Raw genomic sequence first — 15,863 nt, 5'->3', positions numbered from 1 at the left:
ACCGCCTTAATGGATGGAAGAAGGGTGGCTGAACATTTGGGGGTGAGGTCGGAAAGGATTGTCGGACAACTGCTGGGAAGCTGCAGGAAGGCTCTGTCAGCAGAAGAGTGGGGTATGCTTAATAGTCACAAGAAGAATGTACAAGATGAAAACGTCTCATTTCCAAGACTAGGGATTACACCCAATATCCCAGAGTCAGAAAGAAAGGCGCTATTACTGGATTTGAGAGGGTTGGAAGAGGTTGGTTTGGATGAGGTGAATGGGAAAGACTTATACAGGGGGTGTGTCAAGGTTTTGAATAAAGATAAATTGAAAAATAGAAAAGACACTCCATGGAGGGTAAAATTGGGCATTGATGACAAGGTAAAGCCAGCATGGAGAGCACTGTACAAGCCACCGTTACAAAAGGGTACTGGGGATATGCAATGGAGGGTTTTGCATGGCATCATTGCAGTTAATGCTTTTGTATCTGTTATTAACTCAGATGTTGGAGATGGATGCCCTTTTTGTAATATAAGAGAAACAATTTTTCATTGTTTTATGGAGTGTGAGAGGATAAAACCTCTCTTGGAAATGCTGGAGTCTTTGTTTAAAGCTGTAGGGGAGATTTTCAATAACACTGTTTTTATTTTGGGGTTTCAATATAGTAAGCATCAGAAAAGAAAATGTCAACTGTTAAATTTTATTTTGGGACAAGCTAAGATGTCCATTTTTCTGAGTAGGAAACATAAGATAGAAACGGGATATGGGCAGGATGTAAGATGTGTTTTTAAAGGATTAGTGAAAGCAAGAATAAAAGTGGATTTTGAGTTCTTCTCAGCTGTAAAAGATCTCCCATTGTTTGAGGAGAAGTGGGCTTACGAAAGAGCGGTTTGTTTTGTGGAGGAGGGGAAACTATTTTTTGTTGATGAAATGAGTTGAATGTATATGTTCTTTTGTATTTTTATTTTATTTTATTTTATTTAGGAATTACATTTTTTTTCATTTCTGAAAAGGCAGTGTGCCATTATTTATGTTAACACTTGAGTATAAAATAAAGGTTTTATAAAAACTCAAAAACTCTCTCTCTCTCTCTCTCTCTCTCTCTCTCTCTCTCTCTCTTGATCTTTCTCTCCATCCATATCTCAGCTCAAGCTCCGTGGATCTGCACAGTACTGTAATCTGTCCATGCCTTAAATCAGTAGCCTTCCTTCCTTCCCTCCCTCCCTCCCTCCCTCCCTCCCTCCCTCCCTCCCTCTGGCTGCTTTGCCTTTCACACTAAATCCTGGTTGGGTAGTATGGATAGAACTATAGGTTTTCATGTATTATAGTGTACTTCCACCAGATAAAATGTCATCCCCTCACATACACACACACACAGCAGGGGTTCCTCATCGTCTTTCCCAATGAGGACAGGGTTTTCTCTCCCCACCATGGAAGCTGGATTTCTTATGCGTGTCTTGAGAAGAGGAGTTGCTTGTGGATTTTTTAACTACTGTTAAATGCCGTTAGTGAGTTTTATGTTGTACATTTGCACATTTTAGCAAGCATGAGTAAACCAGATAAAGGAATGGAGGTTGGGGTGGGAAGGGAAGGAGTTACTCAGACGGTGTGCTTGTGTGTAGAGGACTGGATGTCATGCTGCTAGCTTAGTGAGTGCAGCTTCCTCCTGATATCTCAGGACTGGATGTCATGCTAATAGCTTAGTGAGTACCGCTTCCTCCTGATATCTCAGGACTGGATGCCATGCTGCTAGCTTAGTGAGTACAGCTTCCTCCTGATATCTCAGGACTGGATGTCATGCTGCTAGCTTAGTGAGTACAGCTTCCTCCTGATATCTCAGGACTGGATGCCATGCTAATAGCTTAGTGAGTGCAGCTTCCTCCTGATATCTCAGGACTGGATGCCATGCTACTAGCTTAGTGAGTACAGCTTCCTCCTGATATCTCAGGACTGGATGCCATGCTACTAGCTTAGTGAGTGCAGCTTCCTCCTGATATCTCAGGACTGGATGCCATGCTATTAGCTTAGTGAGTGCAGCTTCCTCCTGATATCTCAGGACTGGATGCCATGCTAATAGCTTAGTGAGTACCGCTTCCTCCTGATATCTCAGGACTGGATGTCATGCTGCTAGCTTAGTGAGTACAGCTTCCTCCTGATATCTCAGGACTGGATGTCATGCTGCAAGCTTAGTGAGTGCAGCTTCCTCCTGATTCGGCTCATAACGTTGCTCGAACCCAGGACCTCTGCCTCGCAAACACACGTGACCACCCCTCCTGAAGCGTCTTACCCAGTTGCGCCACCGAAAAGCTTTTCAGCAGCACAAGTGGAGACTCTTCAGGCTGAGGAGTGAGTTTTACAGATCCCCATCTGCTACATATGCATGTGTGTGGATGTGTGGTGGGTTGGTTGTCTGTGCTGAATGACCTGCCCGGGTCACTGTGGCCCAGCCTGAAACATGAAGTAAATTACAGACCACACTCATCCCTGCTGTTCTTTTCTTCTTGGACCTCCTCGATGCTGAACCATTCTCTCTCTCAATAGGTTTTTAGTCATAGCATACGATTTGCCAACCATCGTCACAAGTACCTGTAGTGTAGCCAAACATATGCTTTCAACACTACCTGTCATGGGGACTCATGGCCTATTGTTGCTGGTAATAAATGACAGAATGGTAATGTGTGTTATTGTACATGTTCACATTATAATAAGCCTGCTGTGATACATAAGAGTTGCCTTCAAAAGTTAAGATGGCCTTTGTGTTAGTTAGTAGTAACACAAAAGAGGAATGAGTGGTAGGAGAAAAGGAGAGAGGGATTTAGAAGTCTCACCCACCAGCCGTCTCTCTCTCTCTGTCCAGACGTCTGTTTTCACAGCGGCTCAGAATGGGACTTGACCTGGAGTCTAGTGGCGAAAACAGCCGCTGGTTTAAATTGGATGATGTTTTTTTCAGTCCATCACCAACTAGCGTAACCCAGAACCTCCCCTCTACATTGTGGACTTCAAAGCCTGAGCAGCAAAGTGATTTAAACAAGGAAGTGAGTTCGGAAAATCGGAAAGTACGCATCTTAGAAATAGTTTCCGCATATAAACTTTATATGCCCGAACTCAGAATCAATTTTGGCTTCCCAAAAATAATATGTTCAAGGTGATTGAACATTTATTTTTCAAAATCCCATCTAATACAGCTGTAGCAGGCTCGCCACCTACCCGACCTCCATTTTAACCACATCCCTTTCAAGTTCCACTTTGTGGCACAGTGTTACCAGGCTCTATGCAAACAGCAATACGAGCCTGAGGACGAGGTTAGGGATTTAGTAACTCTTTTTTATAGTAGTTTCTATGGAGAAAGTTTGAGGCGGTTTGAGGCTGTATGCTGCCTGTCCTGGTCCCTGTAATTAGTCTGTTGAGTTCAGCTCTTCTCTCTTCTTCTTCTCCTTCTCTGTTGAATATTACAAGTGGTGTGATGATAAAGACTTTTACAGAGGTGGAGAGAGAGAGAGCGAGAGAGACTGACTTGGTCCAAATAAGAGAGAGAGGGAGAGAGACTGACTTGGTCCAAATGAGAGAGAGAGAGAGAGAGAGAGAGAGAGAGAGAGAGAGAGAGAGAGAGAGAGAGAGAGAGAGAGAGAGAGAGAGAGAGAGAGAGAGAGAGAGAGAGAGAGAGAGAGAGAGAGAGAGAGAGAGAGGGGGGGGGGAAGCGAGAGAGAGACAAAGTAATTGATGGTCCTGTCTCCTCACTGCTCTGTCCACCACACTGCTCAATATCCATGAAACATTTAACACTAGCAGTAGACTCCCCCATGACACTCGCTTGCTGGGAAATAAAGTTGTACAACTTTACAAGTCTCTCTGACTGTCTCTGTCTGGTTCAACAGCCGCTTCCAGGGTCTCCTCTGATCTTCAGTTGAGTTGCTTCACAAATAACACCCTATTCCCTTTATAGTGCACTACTTTAGACCAGAGGGCCCTGCTCAAAAGTAGTGCACTAAACAGAGAGTAGTGTGCCATTTGGGATGCAGATATCAGTTTCTTCAGTTGGTTCCTTTGCCAGCAGGATTCAAATGTAGGTCTGCGTTTGGGGTCGTTACTGTCAGGTGGTGTTTGTGCATCCATTAAGAACGACCGAGGAAGAAACCAGGCCGGGACCCAAGCAAACCCCAATGTGATGACATCACACTACGCTTGCCTTTAAAGGCAATTTCCCTGATGTTTGCGGATAGGGTTTCTCTGGCCTAGGAATTTTCTGATAAACGATTTATCAACATAGAGGCAGTGAAACACATTTATTAAACTCAGCTGATGCTAATTTAATCTGACTTGGTCCTACTAGGCTCCTGAATGGAATTTGAAGGAGAACTCAGGATCCAGACTATTTGACTGGACACCACCTTTAACATATTGTGTATCTGTGGTCTCCAGGCAGAAGTCTGTGTGTGTTCTCTCTGTCTGTTTCAGGGTGCTGTATGAACATTAGAATAACATAGTCGCTTTAGAAACATAGAAACATTACAGATAAGCGTAGCTGGCCAGTCAGCATGGATGCAGAGATGTCATGTTGAATGTTTTGTGTACATCTCTCTCTCTCTCTCTCTCTCTCTCTCTCTCTCTCTCTCTCTCTCTCTCTCTCTCTCTCTCTCTCTCTCTCTCTCTCTCTCTCCAGCTTGTCATGTTTAATGTTTGTGTACCTCTCTCTCTTCCTCTCCAGGTTGTCAGGCTGACTTCTGGGGCCCCCACTGCACTAACCGGTGCCAGTGCCAGAACGGGGCCAAGTGTAACCCCATCACGGGGGCGTGTGTGTGTACGGACGGGTACCAGGGGTGGCGTTGCGAGGAGACATGCGAGGCGGGGCTCTATGGGAAGGGATGCCAGCTAGAGTGCCAGTGTCTCAATGGTGCCACCTGCCATCACGAGACCGGAGAGTGCCTCTGTGCACCGGGATACACAGGGGCTACGTGAGTGTCTGCCGCCTGTTTTAATACAGGGGTGACGTAACCCTTTAGTGTCCTCAGTCACCTTACGGTTTACTAGTTATCATATTTAGGGAGAGTGCCTCTGTGCACCCGGGATACACAGGGGCTACGTGAGTGTCTGCCGCCTGTTTTAATACAGGGGTGACCTAACCCTTTAGTGTCCTCAGTCACCTTACGGTTTACTAGTTATCATATTTAGGGAGAGTGCCTCTGTGCACCGGGATACACAGGGGCTACGTGAGTGTCTGCCGCCTGTTTTAATACAGGGGTGACCTAACCCTTTAGTGTCCTCAGTCACCTTACGGTTTACTAGTTATCATATTTAGGGAGAGTGCCTCTGTGAACCGGGATACACAGGGGCTACGTGAGTGTCTGCCGCCTGTTTTAATACAGGGGTGACCTAACCCTTTAGTGTCCTCAGTCACCTTACGGTTTACTAGTTATCATATTTAGGGAGAGTGCCTCTGTGAACCGGGATACACAGGGGCTATGTGAGTGTCTTCAGTCACCTCATCAATCTATGACCCAATGACTACCATTAAACCTACTGTTTACTGGTTATTGTGTAGGGGTTTGTCCTCACAACTATACATATATAACAACTATACATAGATATAACAACTATATATATATTTAACATCAATAAATATATACCCTATATACATACAGTGAGGGAAAAAAGTATTTGATCCCCTGCTGATTTTGTACGTTTGCCCACTGACAAAGAAATGATCAGTCTATAATTTTAATGGTAGGTTTATTTGAACAGTGAGAGACAGAATAACAACAAAAAAATCCAGAAAAACGCATGTCAAAAATGTTATAAATTGATTTGCATTTTAATGAGGGAAATAAGTATTTGACCCCCTCTCAATCAGAAAGATTTCTGGCTCCCAGGTGTCTTTTATACAGGTAACGAGCTGAGATTAGGAGCACACTCTTAAAGGCAGTGCTCCTAATCTCAGCTTGTTACCTGTATAAAAGACACCTGTCCACAGAAGCAATCAATCAATCAGATTCCAAACTCTCCACCATGGCCAAGACCAAAGAGCTCTCCAAGGATTTCAGGGAGAAGATTGTAGACCTACACAAGGCTGGAATGGGCTACAAGACCATCGCCAAGCAGCTTGGTGAGAAGGTGACAACAGTTGGTGCGATTATTGGCAAATGGAAGAAACACAAAATAACTGTCAATCTCCCTCGGCCTGGGGCTCCATGCAAGAGTTGCAATGATCATGAGAATGGTGAGGAATCAGCCCAGAACTACACGGGAGGATCTTGTCAATGATCTCAAGGCAGCTGGGACCATAGTCACCAAGAAAACAATTGGTAACACACTACGCCGTGAAGGACTGAAATCCTGCAGCGCCCGCAAGGTCCCCCTGCTCAAGAAAGCACATATACAGGCCCGTCTGAAGTTTGCCAATGAACATCTGAATGATTCAGAGGAGAACTGGGTGAAAGTGTTGTGGTCAGATGAGACCAAAATCGAGCTCTTTGGCATCAACTCAACTCGCCGTGTTTGGAGGAGGAGGAATGCTGCCTATGACCCCAAGAACACCATCCCCACCGTCAAACATGGAGGTGGAAACATTATGCTTTGGGGGTGTTTTTCTGCTAAGGGGACAGGACAACTTCACCGCATCAAAGGGACGATGGACGGGGCCATGTACCGTCAACTCTTGGGTGAGAACCTCCTTCCCTCAGCCAGGGTATTGAAAATGGGTCATGGATGGGTATTCCAGAATGACAATGACCCAAAACACACAGCCAAGGCAACAAAGGAGTGGCTCAAGAAGAAGCACATTAAGGTCCTGGAGTGGCTTAGCCAGTCTCCAGACCTTAATCCCATAGAAAATGTGTGGAGGGAGCTGAAGGTTCGAGTTGCCAAACGTCAGCCTCGAAACCTTAATGACTTGGAGAAGATCTGCAAAGAGGAGTGGAACAAAATCCCTCCTGAGATGTGTGCAAACCTGGTGGCCAACTACAAGAAACGTCTGACCTCTGTGATTGCCAACAAGGGTTTTGCCACCAAGTACTAAGTCAGGTTTTGGAGAGGGGTCAAATACTTATTTCCCTCATTAAAATGCAAATCAATTTATAACATTTTTGACATGTGTTTTTCTGGATTTTTTTGTTGTTATTCTGTCTCTCACTGTTCAAATAAACCTACCATTAAAATTATAGACTGATCATGTCTTTGTCAGTGGGCAAACGTACAAAATCAGCAGGGGATCAAATACTTTTTTCTCTCACTCTATATATAACAACTATACATATGTATAACAACTATACATATATATAACAACTATGTATATATATATATATAACAACTATACATATTTATAACAACTATACATACATATAACAACTATACATACATATAACAACTATACATATATATACCAACTATACATATTTATATATAACAACTATACATATTTATATATATAAACTATACATATATATATATATACCAACTATACATATACACTACCGTTCAAATGTTTGGGGTCACTTAGAAATGTCCTTGTTTTCCATGAAAACATACATGAAATGAGTTTGAATAAGAAATATAGCAAAATGAATAGGAAATGTAGTCATTGACAAGGTTAGAAATAATGATTTTTAATTGAAATAATAATTGTGTCCTTCAAACTTTGTTTTCGTCAAAGAATCCTCCATTTGCAGCTATTACAGCCTTGCAGACCTTTGGCATTCTAGTTGTCAATTTGTTGAGGTAATCTGAAGAGATTTCACCCCATGCTTCCTGAAGCACCTCCCACAAGTTGGATTGGCTTGATGGGAACTTCTTACGTACCATACGGTCAAGCTGCTCCCACAACAGCTCAATAGGGTTGAGATCCGGTGACTGTGCTGGCCACTCCATTATAGACAGAATACCAGTGGACTGCTTCTTACCTAAATAGTTATTGCATAGTTTGGAGCTGTGCTTTGGGACATTGTCCTGTTGTAGGAGGAAATTGGCTCCAATCATGGCATGACGTTGCAAAATGGAGTGATAGCCTTCCTTCTTCAAGATCCCCTTTACCCTGTACAAATCTCCCACTTTACCACCACCAAAGCACCCCCAGACCATCACAATGCCTCCACCATTCTTGACAGATGGCATCAAGCACTCCTCCAGCATCTTTTCATTTGGTCTGCGTCTCACAAATGTTCTTCTTTGTGATCCGAACACCTCAAACTTCGATTCGTCTGTCCATAACACTTTATTCCAATCTTCCTCTGTCCAGTGTCTGTGTTCTTTTGCCCATCTTAATCTTTTCTTTTTATTGGCCAGTCTGAGATATGGCTTTTTCTTTGCAACTCTGCCTAGAGTTGACGTTGAGACTGGTGTTTTCTGGGTACTGTTTAATGAAGCTGCCAGTTGAGGACCTGTGAGGCGTCTGTTTCTCAAACTAGACACTGTAATGTATTTGTCCTCTTGCTCAGTTGTGCACCGGGGCCTCCCACTCCTCTTTCTATTCTGGTTAGAGCCAGTTTGCGCTGTTCTGTGAAGGGAGTAGTACATATCATTTTACGAGATCTTCAGTTTCTTGGCAATTTCTCGCATGGAATAGCCTTCCTTTCTCAGAACAAGAATAGACTGACGAGTTTCAGAAGAAAGTTATTTGTTTCTGGCCATTTTGAGCCTGTAATCGAACCCACAATTGCTGATGCTCCATATACTCAACTAGTCTCAAGAAGGCCAGTTTTATTGCTTCTTTAATCAGCACAACAGTTTTCAGCTGTGCTAACATAATTGCAAAAGGGTTTTCTAATGATCAATTAGCCTTTTAAAATGATAAACTTGGATTAGCAAACACAACGTGCCATTGGAACACCGGACTGATGGTTGCTGATAATGGGCCTCTGTACGCATATGTAGATATTCCATAAAAAATCAGCCGTTTCCAGCTACAATAGCCATTTACAACATTAACAATGTCTACACTGTATTTCTGATAAATTTGATGTTATTTTAATGGACAAAAAAATTGCTTTTCTTTCGAAAACAAGGACATTTCTAAGTGACCCCAAACTTTTGAACGGTAGTGTATATAAGTACTATACATACAGTGGGGAGAACAAGTATTTGATACACTGCTGATTTTGCAGGTTTTCCTACTTACAAAGCATGTAGAATTCTGTAATTTTTATCATAGGTACACTTTAACTGTGAGAGACGGAATCTAAAACAAAAATCCAGAAAATCACATTGTATGATTTTTAAGTAATTAATTTGCATTTTATTGCATGACATAAGGATTTGATACATCAGAAAAGCAGAACTTAATATTTGGTACCTTTGTTTGCAATTACAGAGATCATATGTTTCCTGTAGGTCTTGACCAGGTTTGCACACACTGCAGCAGGGATTTTGGCCCACTCCTCCATACAGAACTTCTCCAGATCCTTCAGTTTTCGGGGCTGTCGCTGGGCAATACGGACTTTCAGCTCCCTCCAAAGATTTTCTATTCGGTTCAGGTCTGGAGACTGGCTAGGCCACTCCAGGACCTTGAGATGCTTCTTACGGAGCCACTCCTTAGTTGCCCTGGCTGTGTGTTTCGGGTCGTTGTCATGCTGGAAGACCCAGCCACGACCCATCTTCAATGCTCTTACTGAGGGAAGGAGGTTGTTGGCCAAGATCTCGCGATTCATGGCCCCATCCATCCTCCCCTCAATACGGTGTAGTCGTCCTGTCCCCTTTGCAGAAAAGCATCCCCAAAGAATGATGTTTCCACCTCCATGCTTCACGGTTGGGATGGTGTTCTTGGGGTTGTACTCATCCTTCTTCTTCCTCCAAACACGGTGAGCGGAGTTTAGACCAAAAAACTATATTTTTGTCTCATCAGACCACATGACCTTCTCCCATTCCTCCTCTGGATCATCCAGATGGTCATTGGCAAACTTCAGACGGGCCTGGACATGCGCTGGCTTGAGCAGGGGGACCTTGCGTGTGCTGCAGGATTTTAATCCATGATGGCGTAGTGTGTTACTAATGGTTTTCTTTGAGACTGTGGTCCCAGCTCTCTTCAGGTCATTGACCAGGTCCTGCCGTGTAGTTCTGGGCTGATCCCTCACCTTCCTCATGATCATTGATGCCCCACGACGTGAGATCTTGCATGGAGCCCCAGACCGAGGGTGATTGGCCGTCATCTTGAACTTCTTCCATTTTCTAATAATTGCGCCAACAGTTGTTGCCTTCTCACCAAGCTACTTGCCTATTGTCCTGTAGCCCATCCCAGCCTTGTGCAGGTCTACAATTGTATCCCTGATGTCCTTACACAGCTCTCTGGTCTTGGCCATTGTGGAGAGGTTGGAGTCTGTTTGATTGAGTGTGTGGACAGGTGTCTTTTATACAGGTAATGAGTTCAAACAGGTGCAGTTAATACAGGTAATGAGTGGAGAACAGGAGGGCTTCTTAAAGAAAAACTAACAGGTCTGTGAGAGCCGGAATTCTTACTGGTTGGTAGGTGATCAAATACTTATGTCATGCAATAAAATGCAAATTAATTACTTAAAAATCATACAATGTGATTTTCTGGATTTTTGTTTTAGATTCCGTCTCTCACAGTTGAAGTGTACCTATGATAAAAATTACAGACCTCTACATGCTTTGTAAGTAGGAAAACCTGCAAAATCGGCAGTGTATCAAATACTTGTTCTCCCCACTATACCAACTATACATACACCAGTCAAAAGTTTGGACACACCTACTCATTCAAGGGTTTTTCTTTATTTTTTACTATTTTTTACATTGCAGTGAAGACATCAAAACTATGAAATAACATATGTAATCATGTAGTAACCAAAATAGTGTTAAACAAATCAAAATATATTTTATATTTGAGATTCTTCAAATAGCCACCCTTTGCCTTGATGACAGCTTTGCACACTCTTGGCATTTTCTCAACCAGCTTCATGAGGTAGTCACCTGGAATGCATTTCAATTAACAGGTGTGCCTTCTTAAAAGTTAATTTGTGGAATTTCTTTCCTTCTTAATGCGTTTGAGCCAACCAGTTGTGTTGTGACAAGGTATGGGGGGTATACAGAAGATAGCCCTATTTGGTAAAAGACCAAGTCCATATTATGGCAAGAACAGCTCAAATAAGCAAAGAGAAATGACAGTCCATCATTACTTTAAGACATGAAGGTCAGTGGATTCGGAAAATTTCAAGAACTTTGAAGGTTTCTTAAAGTGCAGTCGCAGAAACCATCAAGCACTGTGATGAAACTGGCTCTCATGAGGACTGCCACAGGAATGGAAGACCCAGAGTTACCTCTGCTGCAGAGGATAAGTTCATTAGAGTTACCAGCTTCAGAAATTGCAGCCCAAGTAAATGCTTAAACAAGTTCAAGTAACGGACACATCTCAATATCAACTGTTCAGAGTGGACTGTGTGAATCAGGCCTTCATGGTCGAATTGCTGCAAAGAAACCACTACTAAAGGACACCAATAACAGAAAGAGACTTGCTTGGGCCAAGAAACACGAGCAATGGACATTAGACCGGTGGAAATGTGTCCTTTGGTCTGGATTCCAAATTGGAGATTTTTGGTTCAAACCGCCGTGTCTTTGTGAGACGCGGTGTTAGTGAACGGATGATCTCCGCTTGTGTAGTTCCCACCGTAAAGCATGGAGGAGGAGGTGTTATGGTGTGGGGGTGCTTTGCTGGTGACACTATCTGTGATTTATTTAGAATTCAAGGCACACTTAACCAGCATGGCTACCACAGCATTCTGCAGCGACATGCCATCCCATCTGGTTTGGGCTTAGTGGGACTATCATTTGTTTTTCAACAGGACAATGACCCAACAAACCTCCAAGCTGTGTAAGGGCTGTTTTACCAAGAAGGAGAGTGATGGAGTGCTGCATCAGAAGACCTGGCCTCAATAATCCCCCAACCTCAACCCAATTGAGATGGTTTGGGATGAGTCGGAAGGCAGAGTGAAGGAAAAGCTGCCAACAAGTGCTCAGCATATGTGGGAACTCCTTCAAGACTGTCTTGTCCCGTGTAGCTCAGTTGGTAGAGCATGGTGTTTGCAAAGCCAGGGTTGTGGGTTCGATTCCCACGGGGGGCCAGTATGAAAAATGTATGCACTCACTAACTGTAAGTCGCTCTGGATAAGAACGTCTGCTAAATGACTAAAAATGTAAAATGTAAAAGCATTCCAGGTGAAGCTGGTTGAGAGAATGTCAAGTGTGTGCAAAGCTGTCATCAAAGCAAAGGGTGGCTATTTGAAGAATCTCAAATATATTTTGATATGTTTAACACTTTTTTGGTTACTACATGATTCCATATGTGTTATTTCATAGTTTTGATGTCTTCACTATTATTCTACAATGTAAAAAATAGTAAAAATAAAGAAAAACACTAGAATGAGTAGGTGTGTCCAAACTTTTGACTGGTACTGTATATATAACAACTATACATATATATATATATATATATATATATATATATATATATATTAGGGCTGTCAAAAATAGCGCGTTAACGACGTTAATTAGTTGTTTGCTGTTAATTACGTCAATTTTTTTAACGCATTTCACGCATGCGCAGTGTGACAAATTATTCAGGTCAGGAAAGTGGTTGGGAGCTAGAGGCGAGATGGAGCAAGGTGAGCAAAGTGGGCCTATTGACGGATTCAAATATAAAAAGAATGATGATGGTACAGTTAACAAGTACAAGGTTATTTGCAAGATTTGTAAGAAGGAGTTTCAATTTCACCGGAGCTGTTCAAGCTTGAAGTACCATGTCAACGCCAAACATGCGTTTGCTGGGCCGTCAGATTCAGCAAGTGGTTTGCGCCAGACCACGCTGAATGTTTGCAGGCAATTAACAAAATCAACCTCAGATAATTTGACCAACACAATAGCAAAATGGATTGCAAAGGATTGTAGACCCATTAGCATTGTAGAAGACTCAGGTTTCCTTGATGTTTTGCAAGTGGCGTCTCAAGACTCATTCTATAAGCCACCGTCAAGAGCCACAGTTATGAAGAAAATCCACGAGCTCTATGAAAACGAAAAAGAAAAAAGGAAAGAGGTCTTGGCTCAAGTAAATCATATCTTTATTTATCTTTTGGTATGCATTTCAGAAAAAAAATGGTTAGGATTCAGGTGTAATTGCAAATAGTGATTAATCATGATTAATCCACTGAAAATTCTGATTAATTTGATTAAAAATTTTAATCATTTGACAGCCCTAATATATATATATAACTACTATACATATATATACCAACTATATATATATAACTACTACACATATATATGTAACAACTATACACATATATATCAAGTATATATATATATATACAGTTGAAGTCTGAAGTTTACATACACTTAGGTTGGAGTCATTAAAACTCGTTTTTCAACCACTCCACAAATTTCTTCTTAACAAACTATAGTTTTGGCAAGTCGGTTAGGACATCTACTTTGTGCATGACACAAGTAATTTTTCCAACAATTGTTTACAGACAGATTATTCCACTTATAATTCACTGTATCACAATTCCAGTGTGTCAGAAGTTTACATACACTAAGTTGACTGTGCCTTTAAACAGCTTGGAAAATTCCATAAAAGATGTCACGGCTTTAGAAGCTTCTGATAGGCTAATTGACATAATTTGAGTCAATTGGAGGTGTATCTGTGGATGTATTTCAAGGCCTACCTTCAAACTCATTGCCTCTTTGCTTGACATCATGGGAAAATCAAAAGAAATCAGCCAAGACCTCAGAAAAATGTTTGTAGATCTCCACAAGTCTGGTCCATCCTTGGGAGCAATTTCCAAACGCCTGAAGGTACCACGTTCATCTGTACAAACAATAGTACGCAAGTATAAACACCATGGGACCACGCAGCCGTCATACCGCTCAGGAAGGAGACGCGTTCTGTCTCCTAGAGATGAACGTACTTTGTTGCGAAAAGTGCAAATCAATCCTAGAACAACAGCAAAGGACCTTGTGAAGATGCTGGAGGAAACAGGTACAAAAGTATCTATATCCTCAGTAAAACGAGTCCTATATCGACATAACCTGAAAGGCCGCTCAGCAAGGAAGAAGCCACTGCTCCAAAACCGCCATAAAAAAGCCAGACTACAGTTTGCAACTGCACATGGGGACAAAGATCTTACTTTTTGGAGAAATGTCCTCTGGTCTAATGAAACAAAATGGAATTGTTTGGCCATAATGAGCATCGATATGTTTTGAGGAAAAAGGGCATACTTCCAAAGTTGTGGCAAAATGGCTTAAGCACAACCAAGTCAAGGTATTGGAGTGGCCATCACAAAGCCCTGACCTCAATCTTATAGAAAATGTGCTTGCAGAACTGAAAAAGCGTGTGCGAGCAAGGAGGCCTACAAACCTGACTCAGTTACACCAGCTCTGTCAGGGGGAATGGGACGAAATTCATCCAACTTATTGTGGGAAGCTTGTGGAAGGCTATCCAAAACATTTGACCCAAGTTAAACAATTTAAAGGCAATGCTACCAAATACTAATTGAGTGTATGTAAACTTCTGACCCACTGGGAATGTGATGAAATAAATAAAAGCTGAAATAAATCATTCTCTATACTATTATTCTGACATTTCACATTCTTAAAATAAAGTGGTGATCCTAACTGACCTAAGACAGGGAACTTTTACTAGGATTAAATGTCAGGAATTGTGAAAAACTGAGTTTAAATGTATTTGGCTAAGGTGTATGTAAACTTCCGACTACAACTATATATATATATATATATATATACATATATATATATATATATACACACTACCAGTCATGTGTGGGTGCTTCAAGACAATACAGTAAACAGTTTAGATCTGACACCAGGCTATATGTGTGTGCTTCAAGACATTACATTACATTAAACAGTTTAGATGTGTCTCGTGATGTCTCCACTGGTCTCTTCCTGTGTCACTTCAGCTGTGGTGAGCGGTGTCCCTCTGGTAGTCATGGCGCCCAGTGTGAGCTGCGTTGCCCGTGTCAGAACGGTGGAACGTGCCATCACGTCACGGGGGAGTGCTCCTGCCCCGCTGGATGGATGGTACGACCCAGACACCACACACCATTACACCATCACATACTCTCCTTTTCTACAGCTTTATTCACAATCCACAGCCTTCTCCCAGACAGCTTTATTCACAATCCACAGCCTTCTCCCAGAAAGCTTTATTCACAATCCACAGCCTTCTCCCAGACATCTTTATTCACAATCCACAGCCTTCTCCCAGACATCTTTATTCACAATCCACAGCCTTCTCTTTCACAGCCTCTACTGATGTAACCTTATATCAAACTAGCCTGCTCACAATATTGCTTTCTCTATAGTCTATTTTCTGAAGGCTGTGTTATTCAAACATTTCTACAAACTCTACACTCAAACTTCTCAAACTTCTCAAACTTCTACAAAAAATATAGAGAATTCCTGTTATTTACTATATGTTTCCACTAACTCTCAGGTGTTTTAAAACATTGCTGTACTTACTGTCCAACTCTACAGAGCCCACATGTAACTGTACCAACTTCCTAAGAGAGTGCACACACTGAATGTCGATCTGTCATGGGTGTTTGACTGACGACCCTTTTGTGCGATTCTACATGTAGTATCGGTTTGCACTCGGTTTGAAAATTACAGCTGGTACTCTGTTCAGAGGTGCTAAGTGTTCTCGGCAGGCAAACGCTACCGGTGTTTCCTTTACTGTACTTCACACGCCACAAAATGTATCACAGACTACGGAGTCTACTCTGGTGACTGTTCTCAGAAACCACAAACTGTATCACAGACTACCCAGTCTACTCTGGTGACTGTTCTCAGAAATCCTTTCTAATTATATTATTAGAAATGTTCTAATGGTTTTTCATAATGACTTTCCAACTGCTGCATGTTGAGAGACA

The 15,863-nt window shown here is 42.1% G+C and overlaps 1 protein-coding gene across 1 annotated transcript in view; it reads left to right on the top strand.

Moving 5' to 3' along the window:
* Positions 1-4,687: 4,687 nt before the first annotated feature.
* Positions 4,688-15,863, top strand: part of LOC311122821 (uncharacterized protein) — a gene marked incomplete at both ends in the record, with an annotated part of 40,768 nt that continues 29,592 nt past the window's right edge. Inside the window, 2 exons of the mRNA XM_084197139.1 lie at positions 4,688-4,934; positions 14,892-15,012. Coding sequence (XP_084053265.1) covers positions 4,688-4,934; positions 14,892-15,012 — 368 coding nt within the window. The remainder of the gene's footprint in view (positions 4,935-14,891; positions 15,013-15,863) is intronic.

This window comes from Coregonus lavaretus (genome assembly GCF_964263955.1).
Source record: "Coregonus lavaretus genome assembly, contig: HAP1_SCAFFOLD_4603, whole genome shotgun sequence".
NCBI classification, from domain to species: Eukaryota; Metazoa; Chordata; class Actinopteri; order Salmoniformes; family Salmonidae; genus Coregonus; species Coregonus lavaretus.
The sequence above is the reverse complement of the archived record's forward strand: the minus strand, read 5'-3'. Positions and strand labels throughout refer to the sequence as shown.